General features: G+C 32.1%; 1 protein-coding gene across 2 annotated transcripts in view; it reads right to left on the reverse strand.

Moving 5' to 3' along the window:
* HCN1 (hyperpolarization activated cyclic nucleotide gated potassium channel 1) overlaps positions 1-20160 on the reverse strand; it is a 614406-nt gene that overhangs the window by 157120 nt on the left and 437126 nt on the right. For both annotated transcript variants that reach the window (XM_031964829.1, XM_031964838.1), the window contains exon 4: positions 16946-17164. In XM_031964829.1, coding sequence (XP_031820689.1) covers positions 16946-17164 — 219 coding nt within the window. The remainder of the gene's footprint in view (positions 1-16945; positions 17165-20160) is intronic.

Below are 20160 nucleotides of genomic sequence, written 5' to 3' on the forward strand. Positions count from 1 at the left end.
TTCATTTCAAGTATCCATAAAGGGATAACTTATTTTTAATAATAAATAAGATCAAATACATATCAACTCTATGAACTAAATCTTATGGACTAAATATTCATGAGGAATTTTTAAAATATTTATCTGTATCATTATATTAAAGTTGTTTCATTAACTTATTTCCCTCACTAGAATATAAGTTCCTAATATTCAGGGACTATATCTTGAGGAAGTACCCAGGCCAGATCTAAACTCACTCTTACACTCCTCCACTGGCTCTGCTCCTGCTTTTCTAGACTCTTCTCATCCTCAAAGATCCTATTATCCCTGTAGTCCAGTCTTTTGATGTCTGAATTCTTCCTCTAACCTCAAATTCAAGGAAATACCTGGGCTAGTTCCATACTCACTCTTTCATTTCTTTTCTGGCTTTGCTGAGAACTTAGAGGACTTCTCCCTGCTCCCAAGAAGATACTTTGAATCTCCCTGTGTGACTCTTTTTGTACTTATTGTCTTCTCCCATTGTGGGATGGAGGATGGGGATGGGTTACTCCAAATCTCTATTTAACAAAAGACTAGCTCGGACATCTCTTTTCTCACCTCACCTTATAACTTATCCCTCTCCCTCCCAAAACTACTTTTCAGCTTCCTTTTCTGAGGTATCTTCTCTCATTAGGCTGTAAACTCCTTGAAAGAAAGAAATGTCATTCTTTTTTCATAGTTGTGTTCTTATCACTTGGTACATTGTCTGGCACATAGCTCCTTGATTGAGATAGGAAATAATATAACATACAGAAAAACACAAAGAAAAATGTATAAATGAAGGAAACAGAGACATATATAAGTCTATAATAATATAAAAGGAAAGAAAGACAAAACAATTTTAAAATGAAACTATATATTATAACATTATAACAACCAAAATTAGTCTCAAAGAGAAGATAGGAAAAGGCAACTTTCTCCATTTTCTAAAGAAAAGTATGGAATCATAAGTGAGGAATACTACAAAAATTCTAGACTTCACAAATGTGTCTATAAATTTTACAAAAGTATTTTCCTTCTTCTCCTTCTCCTTCTCCTTCTCCTTCTTCTCCTTTTCTATCTCCCTCCTTCCCTCCCTCCCTCTCTCTCTCTCTCTCTCTCTCTCTCTCTCTCTCTCTCTCTCTCCTTCTCTCTCCCTCCTCCTCTCCCTCTCTTCCTCTCTCCCTCTTTTTCTCTCTCTTTTAAATGGAAGGATCTTTGGGAAAGAGCATCCTACATCCTCTGGGAAAGGAAAGGGAAATTGATGCATTGGGAAATGTAGGTGAAGTTAAAAATAAATATAATTTTAAAAAATAAATTTGCGATACATCTGGATTTTTATCAAGAATGATAGCTCCCTCCAGGATTTTGCAACCTAATGGGAGAAGATAACTCAGATAAGGAAGCTGAAAAGTAAGTCTGGGAGGGCAAAGAAGAAATTTCAAGTTCCAACACATAAGGATTTTTATCTATCTAGGGTCTGGTTCTTTTGTTCTTTATTCTTTTTTTCCTTCTTCCATCTCTTTTCTCAAACCCACAATGTCCCAGATGGAACGCATCATTTCCCCATCTAAATATGTTCCTATTTCCAGCATCTTTTTAGTCACCCCAGCAATTTCTAACTTTTCACTTTTCTTCATCACTATGTTAAATCAGTTTCTAAATCTTGTCTATTACAATTTTATAGCATATATCTCCTCCTTCCTGTCTTACAATAAATATTGATATACAATATTTAGTTCAATCCCTCATTATTTGTTATAATTAATTGGTCTTCTTGATTTCATTTTCCACCTTCTCTATACTTCCTATATTTGCCAAAGTAAGTTTTTTTTTTTTTTTTTTTTTTTTTTTTTTTTTTTTTTTTACTAATGTACAGGTTCAATTATGTCACTTCCAATTATCAATTTTTGGATTCATTTTTTTTTTGCCTTTAGAATAAATATAAAATCATTAGGCTGCCATTCAAGATACTTTGCCATTTCACTATAATCTGCCTGTCTAGCCTTATTTCAAATTACTTCCTTTCATGGAATTCCATACAAATCAGGAGCCTTATTTCACATTACTTCCTTTCACAGAATCTGTGTTCCATACAAATCAGGCTAGTTGTTATGCATTAACTTGACATACAATTTTCTGTCTCTCTGTAGTTGCACAGGCTACATCTCATGTATAGAACTCACTGTCTTCTCATTTCTGAATGTCATAATCATCTTTCAAGACTCAATTCAGTTTTCATTTCCTGCATGAAGGCTTTCCTTATTCCTAGTTGAAAGAGTTCTTTCTTTCTCTCTCTTTTTTTCACATGTTTCTAGAGACCTTTGCATGGCTCTACCTCTACCATGTATACTAAATTATATGTGTTCATACTGTGTCAACACTCCACTAAGTAGATTGTAAATTTATAAAGGTCAGATATTGAGCTTTTTAAAAACTTTATTGCCATTAGTTCTGAGCATAGTGACTTTTTGTGTACTACAAGAACATAATAAAAGTTTGCTGTATGTAGTGAATTTAAAAATTAAAATAATTATTTTGGAAATGAAGGCAACTCTAATAAAAATTTTAGTAGACACATTTAAAATTCTTCACATTATAACTGCTATAATTTTCCATTTTAATGAAAACTGATCTACTTAAGTATTCTGCATGCTAGCCAAACTAACTGATTGACTATTCCCTTAAATCCAGAATTCCACCATTGAAGTCAATGCATTTTCTGAGCTATTCTCCATGCTTGGAAACTTAAAACTCCTTGCTGCCTTTAAAGTTCAAGTTGTATGTCTCTTCTTAACAGTAGTCATTTTTCTTGACAATATGTCATTCCTATCCTCAATAATTCATTGAGGATACAAATTGCTTTTCATTTTTGCCTTGATAAGTTCAAAGGCTAGCACACAGACGTACTAAATAAATGCATTCTGGAGTGAATTGCTTGACTAAGCAGATATACTTCTTTATGCTTGTGGCAATGAACATTTGAGGGTGAATCTTGCTTTTCAATATTTAGAACTACTTTAGACATTATATTAAGAAGTGGAGGGGAGCATGTACAAAAATATTTTGGCAGCTCTTTTGTGGCGGCAGATGAATGGATGACCATCAATATGTAGTTAAATAAATTGTGGTATATGGATGTAATGGAATATTAATGTTCTATAAGAAATGATGAGAAGTCTAATTTTAAAAAATCTGGAAAAATTTACATGATTTAATGCTAAATGAAAAGATCAGAATTGGAACATTGGACACTGTTACATTGTAACAGCAAGATTGTGTGATGATCAACTATGAAAGATTTAGCTATTCTCATCAGGATGAAAATGAAAAACATTATGTATCTGAGTGTTGTTAGATAAACCTATATTTGGTGATATACTTACACATATATACAGACAATCCAGTACATGTTTTACTTTGACTATAATTGTCTATTCAGAAGCTATACATAGAATTTCCTATCATCTTAAAGGTAAGCTAAGAAATTAGGCCACATTTAACTTAATTGGTATGTTCTGCACTGAAGTGGTAATTAATCATATTGCAGCATTCAGATTGTAAGCAGCATGAATTATCACTTGCTTATGTAGCTGGATAAAAGAAAAAAAAGATGGAAATAGAAAGTTCTGAGAAATATAGAAACTGTTTAGATAAATCCTTTATAATGGAGAATGTTACATTTCTTTTTCTATTTAATGAAAGACAGATAATTATTAAATTTGGTAAGTCATTCTTTTTACCTTACCTGACACATAGTAAATATTTAATAAATGTTTTTTTTCTTCTCTTTCTTCCTTTCTTTCTGTATCCCTTCCCTTCTTTACTTCCATCTATATTTTTCCTTTGTTAAAACAATTTAAATTTGGTTTATCAATTATATATCATAGATGACATGGATTTAGAAATCATTTAAATTATACCATAACTGAACAAGTGTCCCCCTATAACATATATCACATGACTAGTGATCATCCAGTCTTTCTTTGAAGATTTTTAATGTGATCCACCCACTCCTATAACACAAACATTTCTTTTTGAGAGAATCGTGATTATTAGTATTTCTGTACATCAGTCAAAATCCTCTCCTCTTGATCTTGCATATAGACTTTCTAGTTCTAATCTGGTACCAATGAATTAATGTTTTATCTGAAGCAAATTGAACTGTGCTATGTAGTTTCTACTTGACCCTAGCAGAAATGCAAATGCAAAAGTACACAGCGTAAGCTGATGTCAAATTCTTATTGACTCCCATACTTGCTGCAATGGAAATGCCATTTTTCTTGTTCTTGAATCTTTGGACTAACCAATGGTTAGCTGTCTGTTGGTTTTGCCTGTGCAATTCAAGTCTCAGTCATTGGCTCCATGTAGCAGACTTACAATCTCACTTACAGAATATGGGAGATGATATTTCAGTACAACCTTTCAGCCACATAGTTTTTTTTTTTTTTTCTTGGCTTAGTTTTCAGGTCATTAAAAAGTATTGAAAAAGCCAGAAGTCTGACTCTCTAGATAAATTTGTATATTGGTATGAATAACTCCACCAAATGCATCTATTCTAATAATCCAAATGTCATTAAAGACTTTAATATCCAAATCTTAATGGAGTATGCATGTTTTTATTTTTTCAATTAAAAAAAAATATTGTAAACATTTTGTTGGTCTTATTTAATATTACTTGGATTATCTCAGAAGAATTTTCCAATGTTACACAAATACACACACATGCATATTCATCGATGTATATATTTAGATATGAATACACATATATATTTGCATATATAAACAAAATATGATATCCATATATATATATTAAGCACTTAATAATCATTTTTGATTGATTATCTGTGTGGGGACTATACCTTTCTATTAGGCAATAAACTCTAAAAATATATAACAATATGTTAAAAACTCTATATCTTCAATAGCAATCATAAGAGTGCTTAGCACAAAAGGAGTATTTAATAGTTTGTTGAATACAATTAGACCAATTAGTCTGTTATAGTATAAGAGATCTTTGACAAATCATATGGTTTTATATTAGCTTATTTCACATTCTTATTACTTGAAGATATAATGAAGATATGTAAGACATTTGGAACATTCTTTAAGCAATTGGCAAGAAATTCACTCCAAAATAATTAACATTACAATATGATATATATGTACATATATGAATGTATATCTTTATTAAGTGCTTTCCATATTTTAGACATTGTGGTAAACACTGAGGACACAAAGAAAGGCTAAAATGTAGACTATTTACCTTCAAGTAGCTTAAATACTTATAAGGAAAATAAATGTAACATCATAATACATGTTGAGTATAAGAAAGAAAAATGTAAAGTACAATGTAAAATCCAGGCTGGTAGAGACCTGAGAAGACTTCCTAAATGTTATGTCATTTGAGATATAATTTAACAGATGAATAGGAAGAGAACAGAGAGTTTTAACAAAAATTTTGGGTGAACATAGAACAAAAAATTATTAATAAAAACTATTCAAAATGAGCAAAATCTTATATTTGTAATTCAATTCAAAAGGGAAGACCATATGTGAAGATCCAGTAAAAACAGAAAGGTAGGCACTGAGTTTAGCAATGGAAAAATCACTGGACAAGGAATCAGAATAATTATCTTATTCTTCCTGTTATAGGTCATTAAATATGTTCCTTAACACAGCTCTAGTTTTGCTTTCATATCTGTAAAATTAAGGGATTGGACTAGAAGATCTGCTTCCCCTTTACATAACTCTTGCTAACTAAAATTAGTTGGTTCTGAACTACAAACTGCTGAACCTTATAACTATTACTTCCTATTTACTCCTTAGTAATTTAATTGCAATGGATGATAACCAAGCCTGCTTATATCACTTTAATTTATAGATAGTCATTCATTGGAGCTATGTTTCCATTGAATTAAAAGAGGGGAATTAGAAATTGAAAATTGATACCCCACTTTATTTTGTATTATTTATTTTTATGAATTTTACTAATAAATATAATCAATAATCTTGGATTAAATTTAGAGAAAATCGTAAATGTATTAATGGTAAAATTTATAAGAATTTAACTTCCCTATTTCTATGGGCTTAAGTTTGACCATAAAGACGCAAAATCTATGACCTTTTTCTGACCTTGGAAGAGCAGAGATGGAAAAAGAACATGAGCCAATATTTTCATGAAATGTTTTCTCTAACACTAGGTCAATCTGGTGTTAAGTGGTATATGACACATGACTTTCCAGAGGATGTTAGTCAATTCTGTTTTTCTTATCATTGTGGGTTTGGAAATACCCTCTCTGAGTTAAGTCAAATATAAGCCCACTTTTCAGCTTAATGGTAAATCAAGCACCATCTCAGTGTAGTTTATATCAGTGGTACCTTATGTGACCAACTGTATAAAAGAATGGTTCTTCCAGTAAGAAAGGTCCTTGACTATTGAGGTGTCTCAGGTCTTTTGTATTAGCAATTGCTAGCTTTGCTAATAAACTTTGTGCCTCAGTTTTTCCTTATCATAGATTTTTATCCTGACAAAGGACTATTGAAGATTTATGTGAGTTAATATTGGAAGGAATATTGAAATGGAATTCATAAGACTTCAATTCACATCCAACCTCTTCCACTTTCTGTGTGACATTGGATTAATTATATTACCTTCTAGGGTTTCATTTTATCTTATTGGCAAAATGATAGTTTGGGCTTGATCCTACTTGGTCATATTTACAATTATAAACCTATGACACTGTGACCCTGAACTATAAATCACTGCTCTTATTTAGTATACAATGCATGAACAAAATGCTTTTGACACCTTTATTCTACCCTTTGGTTCAAAAGATAACTGATTCAAGATATCCTGGGATACTCATACCCATATGGAAAAATTATCCCAAAACTCAATTAAAGATCTTTTCCTTTAATCTTGTTAAATTATTGGTAAGGATAGCAGAGGCAAGATATATTCTCCACCCCACCCCTATATTTCTAAAACATAACAGGATTTTTCCCTCTGAAACCTCAACTCCTTCCTAATTTCCCTATTATTCCAGAAAGCAACACCATCTTCCTGAAGCTCACAGCCTAAATCATACACAACTTCTTTGTAATTCTCATGATCTCTGTCCCCACAATATATAACCTGTTCTCATGACTTATAGATTTCACCTTTGCAACATCTGTTGAATATGCCTCCTTCTCTCTGACATTGTCACACTTCTGATATAGGTGGTTATCACAGCACCTAGAATACTAGGAACTTGCTGGGGGAGGGGGAGGAGAGCAGAGTTTATTTGTCTCAAATCTTCCCTCACACTTTTCCATGCTAAGGTGATTTCCCTAAGGCACAAAGCTGAACTTGAAACTCTTCTCACACTTAATAAACTCTAACAGTTTTTAGTTGCCTTCATGATCAAAGCCAAAATTTTCTGCTTGACATTCAAAGCCTTTCTTAACCTAGCCCCCTTCAAACTGCGTAATGTTTTCAGACCACTTCTTGACAGGCACTCATTGATCCAATGACTCTTAATTCCTTGCTGTCCTTCCTGCAAGACATTATTTCTCAGTTCCAGGCACTTTTTCTATCTTCTATGCTAGGAATTCTCTCCCTCATAATTTCTGCCTCCTGGCTTTCTTGGCTTCCTTTAAATCCCAGCTACAATGTTACTTTTTTCAGGCAGTTTTCCCCAATCGAGTCCCTCTTAATCCTATCACTTTCCCTTTCCTAATTAGATTTATTCTGAATATAGCTTGTTTGTGTTTATTGTTTTTTTGTCTCCCCCATTAGAGTATAACCTTCTTGGGGGCAGGAATAGTCTTTTGCTCCTTTTTATAGACACAGTGCTTAGCATTTGGTAGGCACTTGATAAATATTGATTAATTGATTTAGAAATAAACCAGAGTCAAACTTCTTGAAGTTTCTTCTGGGGAAACAGCTATATCATTCTGTGGCTATACTATCAAGTTTAGAGTTAGGAAGATGAATTCATATTTGGCATTAGACATTTACTAACAGTATGATGCGGGGTAAGTCACTAAAGCTCTTTCTGCCTCAATTTCTTCAAATGTAAAATACGGATAATAGCCAACTAATTCTCAAGGTGGTTGTGAGGTATAAGGTATGAGGTTATGAGGTTGGAGGACCAAATGAGGTAATATATGTAAATCATTTAACAGAGTACCTAACTTTTAGTAGGTACTTAATAATGGTTTGTTTCTTTTTTTCCAAAACTTCCTTTACTTCATTAAGAGATTAAAAGCTTTGCTTTCCACCTAATTAACTTTTGACATATCATTCATCTTTCCAATATGACTACAGAATACAAGGGTATTTCTGGGAAGAAATAGATTTAGAAAGGACACAGATAAGATGGTTCCCCAACATGAAATGTTTAGGATACAAAGAACAAAATTCTTCAGGTATATATTTTTTTCACTCTACTGGAAAATGGTAGTGTGGTGGTATTTTCAAAAATAGAAACTAGGGTTCTATAACTTTCTACAATTTATATAGCATGATCAATAGTAGAGAATAATAATTATGCACAAATCAGAAAATATCTCATACCTTTTTACTAATTCTACTTTTGAAAATATAGTCTGAACTCTTATCACACACCCCCTAAAATTTTGTGCATAAAAATCACCATAGTACTATTACAAATAATTCCAAGGAAAAAAACTGTAAAAGGTTAACATGTTCACTAATAAAGGAATGGTTAAATAAGTTATAATATATTGACATTCAAGAAAACTACAATGCAAGAATTTTTGAGTTATAGAGAAAACATTGAGAGATGTATGTGAAATGACACAAAACACCAAAAACTTGATCTGTCAGTACATATTTATTATGCCTTCTACATACCACACCCTATGTGAAAAACTAGAAGAATATAATATATATGAACTTCTGGAAAAGATCATAAATCTTGATGAGGACTTAGAAAAATATTTGATATTTTATGTATCAGAAATAATTATTTAAATCTTAGTAATTGTTATAATAAGTTTATTTGGTTGTACTGAAGTTCAATTTCTTTCTTTTAAGAAAACATTTAAAAATCAATGGAGCAACCCAAAAATAATTAACAAGCAAGTAACTCATCAGACTCAAGCATTAACAAATTGACATGAGGATGTAGCATTTACTATTTCTTAATATACAAGATATAAATGGAAACCAAAACATCAGAAGTTGAACTGATATTATTGAGAATATAATTAATGTGTTTAAAAATAATAGTGATTTCCCATCCCACTAATATCAGAAAATAACCTATTTCTTCATCTGTATATGCCTAATGGAATTTGCTTCCTTATTTTTTAATTATCTTCAGATTTATCTATAGAAGGGACATGATTTTCATAATTTCAACAAATCATCAAATATATGCTAGGAGTCAAATTCTATGTTAGGCACGTAAGATAAAGATAAAAATGAAAAGTTGCTGCCCTTAAATAACTTAAATTTCATTTAGAGAAACAACTTATACACATTTAAGTAGATACCAAATATATATAGGGGCAAAGGCTTTGAAACAGAAGATGGAATGTCAAATGTATGGTTAGCCAGACTACAGAGTATGTAAAGGGATGTCATTTCTTCCTAAGACTGAAATATTATTTTGCTAATGTTTAAAATTTATGTGGGAAGGAACCTCTCCTTTCCCTCCTTTGCCAAACTTTCCCCCCAAATTTATTTTGAAAGTTAATTCTATTCTCACTCTGTGATTTAATTTTTGTCATTGTTCAGATGTTTCAGTTGTGACTGAATTCATGAACTTATTTGAGATTTTCTTGGCAAATCTTCTGGAGTAATTTGCTTTTTTCTTCCCTAGCTTATTTTACAAATGAGGAAACTGAGGCAAACTGAACTAAGTGACTTGCCTATGGTCACATAGTTACTAAGTGTCTGAGGTCCTTAGGCATAAAGAATGAAATTATTAATAAATTAGAGGAACACAGGATAGTTTACCTCTCAGACCTGGGGAAGGGGAAGGTCTTTATGACCAAAGAAGAACTAGAGATCATTACTGATCACAAAATAGAAAATTTCGATTATACCAAACTGAAAAGTTTTTGTACAAACAAAACTAATGCAGACAAGATTAGAAGGGAAGCAATAAACTGGGAAAATATTTTTACAGTCAAAGGTTCTGATAAAGGCCTCATTTCCAAAATATGTAGAGAATTAACTCTAATTTATAAAAAATCAAGCAATTCTCCAATTGAAAAATGGTCAAAGGATATGAACAGACAATTCTCAGATGAAGAAATTGAAACTATTTCTAGTCATATGAAAAGATGCTCCAAGTCATTATTAATCAGAGAAATGCAAATTAAGACAACTCTAAGATACCACTACACACCTGTCAGATTGGCTAAGATGACAGGAAAAAATAATGATGATTGTTGGAGGGGATGCGGGAAAACTGGGACATTGATGTATTGTTGGTGGAGTTGTGAATAAATCCAACCATTTTGGAGAGTAGTTTGGAACTATGCTCAAAAAGTTATCAAACTCTGCATACCCTTTGATCCAGCAGTGTTACTACTGGGCTTATATCCCAAAGAGATTATAAAGAAGGGAAAGGGACCTGTATGTGCACGAATGTTTGTGGCAGCCCTTTTTGTAGTGGCTAAAAACTGGAAACTGAATGGATGTCCATCAGTTGGAGAATGGCTGAATAAATTGTGGTATATGAATATTATGGAATATTACTGTTCTGTAAAAAATGACCAACAAGATGATTTCAGAAAGACCTGGAGAGACTTACACAAACTGATGCTGAGTGAAATGAGCAAGACCAGGAGATCATTATGTACTTCAACAACAATACTATATGATGACCACTTCTGATGGACCAGGCCATCCTCAGCAATGAGATCAACCAAATCATTTCCAATGGAGCAGTAATGAACTGAACCAGCTATGCCCAGAAAAAGAACTCTGGGAGATGACTAAAAACCATTACATTGAATTCCCAATCCCTATATTTATGCACACCTGCATTTTTGATTTCCTTCACAAGCTAATTGTACAATATTTCAGAGTCTGATTCTTTTTGTACAGCAAAATAACGTTTTGGTCATGTATACTTATTGTGTATCTAATTTATATTTTAATATATTTAACATCTACTGGTCATCCTGCCATCTAGGGGAGGGGGGGGGGGGGGTAAGAGGTGAAAAATTGGAACAAGAGGTTTGGCAATTGTTAATGCTGTAAAGTTACCCATGCATATATCCTGTAAATAAAAGGCTATTTAAAAAAAAATTTAAAAAAAAGTGTCTGAGGTCCTGATTTGAACTCAGGAAGGTGAATCTTATGGACTTCAGGCCTGTCATTCTAACCAATATACCACATAGCTGCTCTGTGACTTCATAAGAAGGCATTAAAATAATTATTCAACCTATAAATGAACTTTAAATCTTCTAGTAGTGGAATATTTCTTTAATCTTTTAATAGAAAGGAAGCTAGGGAACCTGGGCAGGACTAAATAATATTGTATATTAGGAGAAGCCTTATAATGAATGTATGAACAGGGTTGTGTGCAGGTTAAAAAGAACCAGTTTGGAATTCAGTTGGAGGCTCTCAATAGATGAGAGGCAAGGTTACTGACAAAAGACTTGAAAAACCTCTGGAGTTTGTCCAGCTGCTTGAGGATTCCAAGGAGCTTCAGAGTGATCAGTTTCTATTCAATGCATTTAGAACCAAGCAAGGTCCTATCACAGACAACATGTCTAGTGGATCTAAAATTAAGAGGCTCAGATTCAAATTACTCTACTTACCTGTCTATGGGCAAATCAATTAACAATTCATCCTCAATTTTTTCTTCTGTAAAACGGAGATCAGTAAAGTTTCTGCTACATCTGACACAGTAGTCACAAGAAGTATTTTATTAATCTTTAATTGCTATATAAATGTGTTATTAAAAATAGCAAATTTTAAGTGTTAGCTACTTCTCATTACCATTGTGTCATAGTAATAATATAATAACAATATAGAAGGATTAAAATTTAATAATAATAGAGAAAAAAGATTAAGCCACTCAACCTTTGAATGAAACAGAATAATACTATAGAAGAATCTGGGCAAAGGGTTTAGTGGATGTCAAGTAATATTAAGTAAGGAATCTGTATGCTTGTAACTTTTCTGCCTTTGTGTTTTCAGGATCCTAAGATGTGTTCATATGTTAGTAAAACAGTTTGGGCTTCTTAAATTTCTGAATGAGCTTATACAAAACACACATAATTTGAGTAAGAGAGGTATTAAAAAATAAAAGAAAAAGAATACAGTCTCAAAAGCGTGCATCTTAAAGGGATGATATCTTTCTTCTCCTTTTGCCTGATGTTCCATATCCATATTCCTGGGCTTCTTATTTGCAAAATGTTTCTACATTTAGCCCAACCCAGGCCCATCTTATGGCTGCGAACTAATCTTCATGGCATCCCCTTCCCTATTTGTGCTCTCCCTCTATGCCCATTCTTTTTACCTAAAAGTCAAAACTGAAAATTAACACTAAGATTTCTGGAAAAACTGCATATGGTCCATTTTTGTGTGATTTATCGGATAAAGATAAGCTCTGGAATAGTTTACATTCTGATGGGGGTGAGGGTAGGGAACAGATAGGGAGTGATATCCTGAAAGGGTGTGTTTTTGTTTGCCTGTGTGTGTGTATGCACACATGCTTACATGTGTGTTATAAATCCTTAGCACAATGTCAGACACAGAGAAAACATGTAATACATGTCTTCTATTCACTCATTCCTTCACAGCTATACATTGAAATTAGCAAATATGTTGACAATATATTTTTCCTATACTGGATGTTGCCCCAAAGCTTTACTTTGAGTCACCATTAAGTTTTTCTTATTGACAGTATTGAATAAATTCAATCATCTACATTTAGTATTCAATCTGGATAGAAGATAAATGCCAATGTAACACCTTAAATTTCAAGATAGTAGAATAAGTTGCTAGTTCTTTGTACAAAGGAGATGTCAATCTCCAACTTTACCTTTCTTTTCTATTACTAAAAGCAAGTAAAATGTTTTCCATTACCAATAGCACCTGTAACCCTAAAAGTAATTTCTCCTCTGGCTATTCCATTAAAAACAAATTCTTTGAAGGTTTGATAAAAGCAGTGCTATTAAAAATGCTTAATCATTTATTTTTGAAGGGTTTTATCAATTTAAAAAATGTTCCTATACTTACAAGATCAAAGTTATAGCAATCAAAAGGAAAGGTTTGATATTTCTCTTTATGTAGATGAAATATAAATTAAATGAAAACTAAATTAAGTTGATTTTTAAAATTTTATGCATTGTGAAGCTTGATGAAATATCATGGGGGGGAAGCATTTGGGGGACACTGTGCTTGATAAAGAAAAGTTTTCACACCCTTAGAACTAGTTGGTCTATTAGACCTAATGATATTGTCATAGAAGTCTAAGGTAATTACAGATTATATTTTAAGCATAGGAACAATTTGGTTCAAATCAATGAAAAACAAAGGAAATTTGATTTAAACTCCTGGAAAATCATTTCTTTAAGGGTGATGAACTTAGAAAAATAGTACAGGCTCCTTTTTCTTTGTTCTTTTTTACTCATAGACTCATTCAGGTCATTAGAGTATTTAATTGTAATTGAGGCCCAGAGTGCTGATTCAAGTTTAGAAACCTGATGCACCCAAAGCCCAAAAATGTGAATATAAATAAGAACAAAAGAAGGTGTCAGATCATTTTGCCTTGCTGTCCCAAATTATACATGGAAGTACATTAACTTTTTTTTTTTTTTTTTTTTTTTTTGCCTTCAGGGTACCTGTTATCACATTACTGCTACAGGAAACAAAAAAGTTAGTGTGCTTCTCTACATGCTTAACTTTCTATCAGAAAGCTATTTAGGCACTGGGGAATTTTAGGTTTCCTATATTTTAATATTGTGCTATGTGATAGTGAAAGTACACATCCTAAATTGTAAACAGTACTTTTTAAGCCTCTGCTTAGTAGGACTTACTTAAATTAGATATATTTTCATAAATTTACATTTCAGTTTAAACAATTCCCTATTTTGAGCAAATTACAAAGATAATTTTCATGGGAACATCTTTTAATCCCATAGTATTTGTGCTTAGAAATAAATTATTTTCCTGATTCTGTGGAAAATGGGAGAGAATAATATTTTAGATTGTTTTCATTATCAATATGAGAAAATGATCGCTTCTTTAATTGCTTTAAAATATATTGGCTCTGAAAACTGAATATACAGCAATTTTAGCTTTTTTTTAAATGTCTCTGCCAGATGAACCCAAAAATATTATCTGAAATATAATTTAAATAAAAAAGCAATATCATAAATTAATGTAAGGAAAGAAAGCGGCCAATAATAATGGGCTCCTTGTCATTCAATTCTTTATTCTTTACTCTTCCTATATGTATATGCATATATGCATAATACGTGTGTGTGTGTGTGTGTGTGTATAGAGTAGTATAGATAGATATAGATGTAGTAAAGCATAGTTCAGTGATCTGGCTTCAAATCTTACTTTGGAAAAGTCACTGCTTTGTGATTCAGTTTCCTCATTTGTGAAATGGGGACAACAATTAAATCTATATCAAAGTACTATTGTAAGAATCAAATTAAATAACTCTAGTAAAATGTTTTACAAAGTTTCAAGTCTTATAAATATGTGACATCTTATTATCTTTACAATGAAAAACAAATTTCCAAAGAACACAATATTATACTAAGTTGAATTGTGAACACTATTGTTTTAATAAGAATATGATCAAAATTTTTGAATCTGCTGTCCCAGAAATAATTCTCTATAATTGCCCCACTGGTCTACTCTATTACTATTTTATTGAGACAGAATTTAGAGTCCTATAATTAAGAATCTTCCACTGACTTCCTTGACCCTATCTGAGTTGGAATGAATATCCTTTCATCCCAGTGAGACTACCTTTCTTGAAGTCCTTCCAACCTATCTTGAGCTAGAAAATTATTTCATTCTGTCTCTTTTTAGGCTCTGTTTTTCCTGACTTTAGAGTTGGTTTCATGTGGTTTTCAAGAAAAACTTGGAGAGTTTGAGCACCTTCTTGACTTGGATAGTGGCTTCACTCTTCCATTTTGCCTCTGCCCCGAGGAAGTCTATTTGAGCTTATTAATATACTGTATCTCTAGCCATCACATTTGCCAAGATTTCTCACAGATAAAGCATCTGATTTGCTTTCAATGCAAAGCTAGTTTGCATTGACATGGAAATGTCTCATTTGCATATGAAAAATTGAGAACTAGCTGATTTTCGTGGATCCTATGATCTAGTGAGAAAATTTTAATATTTGTTTTATTTGTTTCTAATCCTGTATATGCCATGGGGATGGAGGGAAAGGAATTATTGTTTGCTGGTCAAATCAATCTGTAGAATCACAATCCATGGATTTTGTCCTCTAATATTACTTACTTTGTTTATATTTATCTTTTCTTATCTATTCATATGTCATTTTCCCTCTCTAGTTTTTCTATCCTTGGAGCTTATACCAGAGCCTGAGACACGAAAGGTGCTTAATAAAAACTTTCTATATTGAACTGAAATTTAATTGTGAAGTCTGAAGTAGTCATTTGTACTTTATAGAAATTGCAAAGACTGTTAAGAAAAGTATCAAATCAGTGAAAATGAAGTTGTATCTTATGACATATAAAGTACATTTGGGAATTCCCTAGCATCATGTCATACAGCTGTACATAAATTAACAACCAGGATTTCTAAGTTAAATATTTGAATTTCTAGCAAAACCTGAGAAAAAGAAAGTGGGTGATGTATTCCCATTGTTTCTTTTACATTTTCAAAAAATAAAATACAATTGAACATAACAAATCAGGAATTATCAAGAAAGTAAAAAATAAAAATGGCACATGTAAAGACATAAAACTGGTTGGCACTAACTAATCTTTTAAAAGCAATATGGTACACTGAATGAATGAACAAATAAATAAAATTCCAAAATTGGGTTTTCTTCTTCTGCACAAGAAATTAAAATAAATTTAAAATAAAATAAATAAATTTAAAATAAAAAAAAAATTGAGTTAAAGTTCTACCATTGTCTGGTAAGCTCTCTTAGCCTATATCATTCTCACCTATTTAAGGGATTAATGACTTTATTATAAAATAAGATAAAGCCTTTTATTCATTACTTTGATGATTAAAGCCACTATAGGTATCACTGATATGCATTGCAACTATTTTCATTTGTATTAAGGCATTTTGTTGTGGTTTCTTTTTCTTTGAGAAATTGTATAATTGAGGAAAAGGCCAAGAATATATTCCAAGAAATATTTAACAAAATATTTAAGACTAACTATAAGTTCAAAAGCAAAAGAGTTACAAGTATCATTTTGATTTTTACTTTCAACCAAGGTGCACCACAAGGTGTAATCTCCTGTGGAGAAAAACAGATTTATTGTATTCTTTAGAAATGCCTGGAAAGATTTACATGAGCTGAAGCTGAGTAAAACAAGCAGAACCCGGAATACAATGTACACAATAATAGCAAGAATATGTGATATTCAACTATGAAATACTTGGTTCTTCTCAGTGGTTCAAAAAATCCCAAGAAACTTTGGATAAAAAATGCCATCTGCATCCAGAAAAAGAACTAAGGAGACTGAATGTAAATCAACACATACTATGTTCACTTCTTTTTTTCTGTTTTTTTCCCCTTTTGCTCTAATTCTTTCTCCCAATATGATTCAGATAGCAATGTGTATTAAAAATAAACAAATTTGCTAGAAAAAAACTTATAAAAATACATGCACTTTTGTTTCTTCAAAGGTAAGGTCAAAACAATTTGAATAGTTCTCACTGACACGTGGCAAAGACAACTATGTATTTTCAGTACAGATTTATAATAGAATGATAGCTAAGTGAGGAAGATCTAAAACTAATTACCTTCTCTTGATATTGTCTTCGGGAGGAATCCAGAGATTGTATTAATGCAGTGGCATGGCCGACAAACATGGCATAACAGGTGGCCCCTACAATCATACTCAACATGGTAATCCAAAGATCAGACATGCTGACTGGTGCTTGGGCTCCATAACCAATGCATAGCATGTGACTCATAGCTTTGAAGAGTGCATACGAGTACTGCTTTCCCCAGGAATCATTCTGTAAGGGGGAAAAAAAGAAAGAGAGAAAGAAAGAAAGAGAAAATATGGCTGAGATAGCAAGAAAAAGGGAAAAATGTTTTATGCACAAAATAAAAATATTCTAAATGATTTGTTTTGTGGTATGTCTTTGTAATGATATATAAATATACACTTTTCACTAAATGACTATCTAATCTTTATTATATTTTGCTTAACACAGCAGGAAGGAAAAGCATTCATCTTAAAACTATTTCAAAGATAACTAAGCTGAAAAAGAAAATTAGCTTTATGAACTCATTCACATTTCTTTGAATCATAAAGAAAACTGTGAATAAGTCATATTGAGGGCATTTTAAACAGTGCTTAATAATTGGTTCAGGTGTAATTAGGTGATACAGTGGGTAGAGTGCTGGGCCTGAAGTCAAGAAGATTCATCTTGAGTTCAACTCTGGCCTCAGAAATTTACCACTCCAGTGTCTCTGCTAAGAAAACCCCAAATGAAGTCATGATGAGTCAGACATAACTGAAAAAATGGCTAAACAACAAACAATAATGCATTCATTGTTGTTGTCAAGGCATTTGACAGTCCTGTCTGACTCTTCATGTTCCCATTTGGCATTTTCTTGGCAAAGATATTGGAGTGCTTTATCATATTTTTCTCCAGATCATTTGACAGATGAGGAAACTAAGACAAAGAGGATTAAATAATTTCCCCCAATAAGTGTCAGAGGTTCAATATTAACTTGTGTTCAATTTTACCTCAAATACATATTAGATGTGTAATCCTGAACAGTCACATAACTTACTAAGACTTTTAGTTGCAAAAAAGATATGAACCTGTATGATAGAATAAGTTGTCTTACTTATATCCCAAAGAAATATTAAAGAAGGGAAAGGGACCTGTATGTGCAAATGTTTATGGCAGCCCTTTTCATAGTGGCTAGAAACTGGAAATTGAATTGATGCCCATCAATTAGAGAATGGCCGAGTAAATTATGGTATATGAATGTTATGGAATATTATTGTTCTGTAAGAAACGACCAGCAGGATGAATACAGAGAGGCATGGAGAGACTTACATTACTGATGCTAAGTGAAATGAGTAGAACCAGGAGATCATTATATACATTTCAACAGCAATACTATATGAGGATCAATTGTGATGGAAGTGGCTATCTTTGTCAATGAAAGGATCCAATTTAGTTCCAATTGATCAGTGATGAACAGTACCAGCTATATCCAGTGAAACAACACTGGAAAATGAGTGTGGACTACTTGCATTTTTGTTTTTCTTTACAAGTTATTTTTACCTTTCTAAATCCGATTTTTCTTGTGTAACAAGAGAATTGTATAAATAGGTACACATAGATTGTATTTAAGATATACCCTAACATGTTTAACATGTATGAAACTACCTGCCATCTAGGGAAGGGGTTGGAGGGAAGGAAGAGAAAAGTTGGAACAGAAATGACTGCAAGGGTCAATGTTGAAAAATTACCCATGCATATGTTCTGTCAGTAAAAAGCTATAATAATAATAAAAAAATGGTACCTTATTTGGGAATTCCTAATGTTACTGAATACACAGATATAATCCTTTTGTTCAAAGTAAATGATTTGACTTTTACAGTCACTTATATACTTCTTGGACTAACATATTTCCCCCTTCTCTGAACTGAGCAAAAGGACTGCATTGGATTGCCAGCTGTACCAGATGCTAATTATGTAACCAGACAAGGCATTTAATAGCCATAAGACTCCTTCTTCACATCTGTGAAATTAAGGTGGTATGTGAACCACCTATTTTACAAGACTATTATTTGGATAAAATAAAAGCATGATGCAGAATAGACTCTATAATCTCTACAGCTACTACAACTGTGCAGATATGTTGGGAGTGCCTGTGATTATAGGAAGTGTCTAAGACAAAAGTGTAAATATGTGCTTGTGAATGTGTTATTGTGTGATGTGTATTTGTGACTGTATCTGCTTATCTGCTTGATCAGAGATATTTTGAATTTATATATATATATATATATATATATATATACACACATTATGTATGTATATAGAAACATACATATATGTGTGTTAATATAAACACATATGAATAATCTCGAGCATATGAATCAGAAGATATATCTAGATATAAATATCTAAATATATAGAGACTACATAAAAGTTTAGGAAAATACTAACAGTTAAGGGAAATAGGAAAAATCTGATGCAAAATGTGTTGCTTAGAGTGAATTATAAGGATAGAGAGGGGATCTTTGATGAAGGTGATGCCTTTGAAATATTCATTCCTCTCTCTTTCTCTCTCTCTCTCTCTCTCTCTCTCTCTCTCTATATATATATATATATATATATATATATATAGAGAGAGAGAGAGAGAGAGTAGAGAGAGAGAGAGAGAGAGAGAGAGATACACATATATTTGTGTCTCTCTGTCTGTGTGTGTCTCTGTCTGTTTCTCCCCTCTCTCCCCTTCTCCCTTTCTCTCCTTTATAAGCATATGTATATAAAACATATATACACATATATGTATAGTGTCATCACCTCCAACAGTTTTATAGATACTAATTCCTTCTTTATTCAAAAACTAAAGCAAGTTTTTTTATTCAAATCTGTCAGGATCAAAACCTATTTTCCATATGGTCGATAGAGTTCTTTATTACCTAATACAATACTAATAATCTACAAAGCTTTCAAGTTGTTTTTCAAATTATTTTGAACTAATATATGAATCTTCTTGAATAAGCTTTTCTAGAAAACTTTTCTAGTGATCATAGAGAAAACTGAGTCAAAATATAAGCTCATCCTTTCGATATTTTAGTATACAATTCTCATTTTGAAGGTACAAAAATAATCAGTTCTAATTATTTATAATTGGGATAGGGAAGGTCAAGTCAAGACATGTTGGAGAATGCTTATTTATAAAACATGAGTAAACTGTCATGTTAAAATAACCTCAAAATATTCTAATTAGTTCATGTACAATCATCAAAATGAATAAT

The sequence above is a fragment of the Sarcophilus harrisii genome, chromosome 1 (assembly GCF_902635505.1).
Source record: "Sarcophilus harrisii chromosome 1, mSarHar1.11, whole genome shotgun sequence".
In the NCBI taxonomy this organism is placed as follows: domain Eukaryota; kingdom Metazoa; phylum Chordata; class Mammalia; order Dasyuromorphia; family Dasyuridae; genus Sarcophilus; species Sarcophilus harrisii.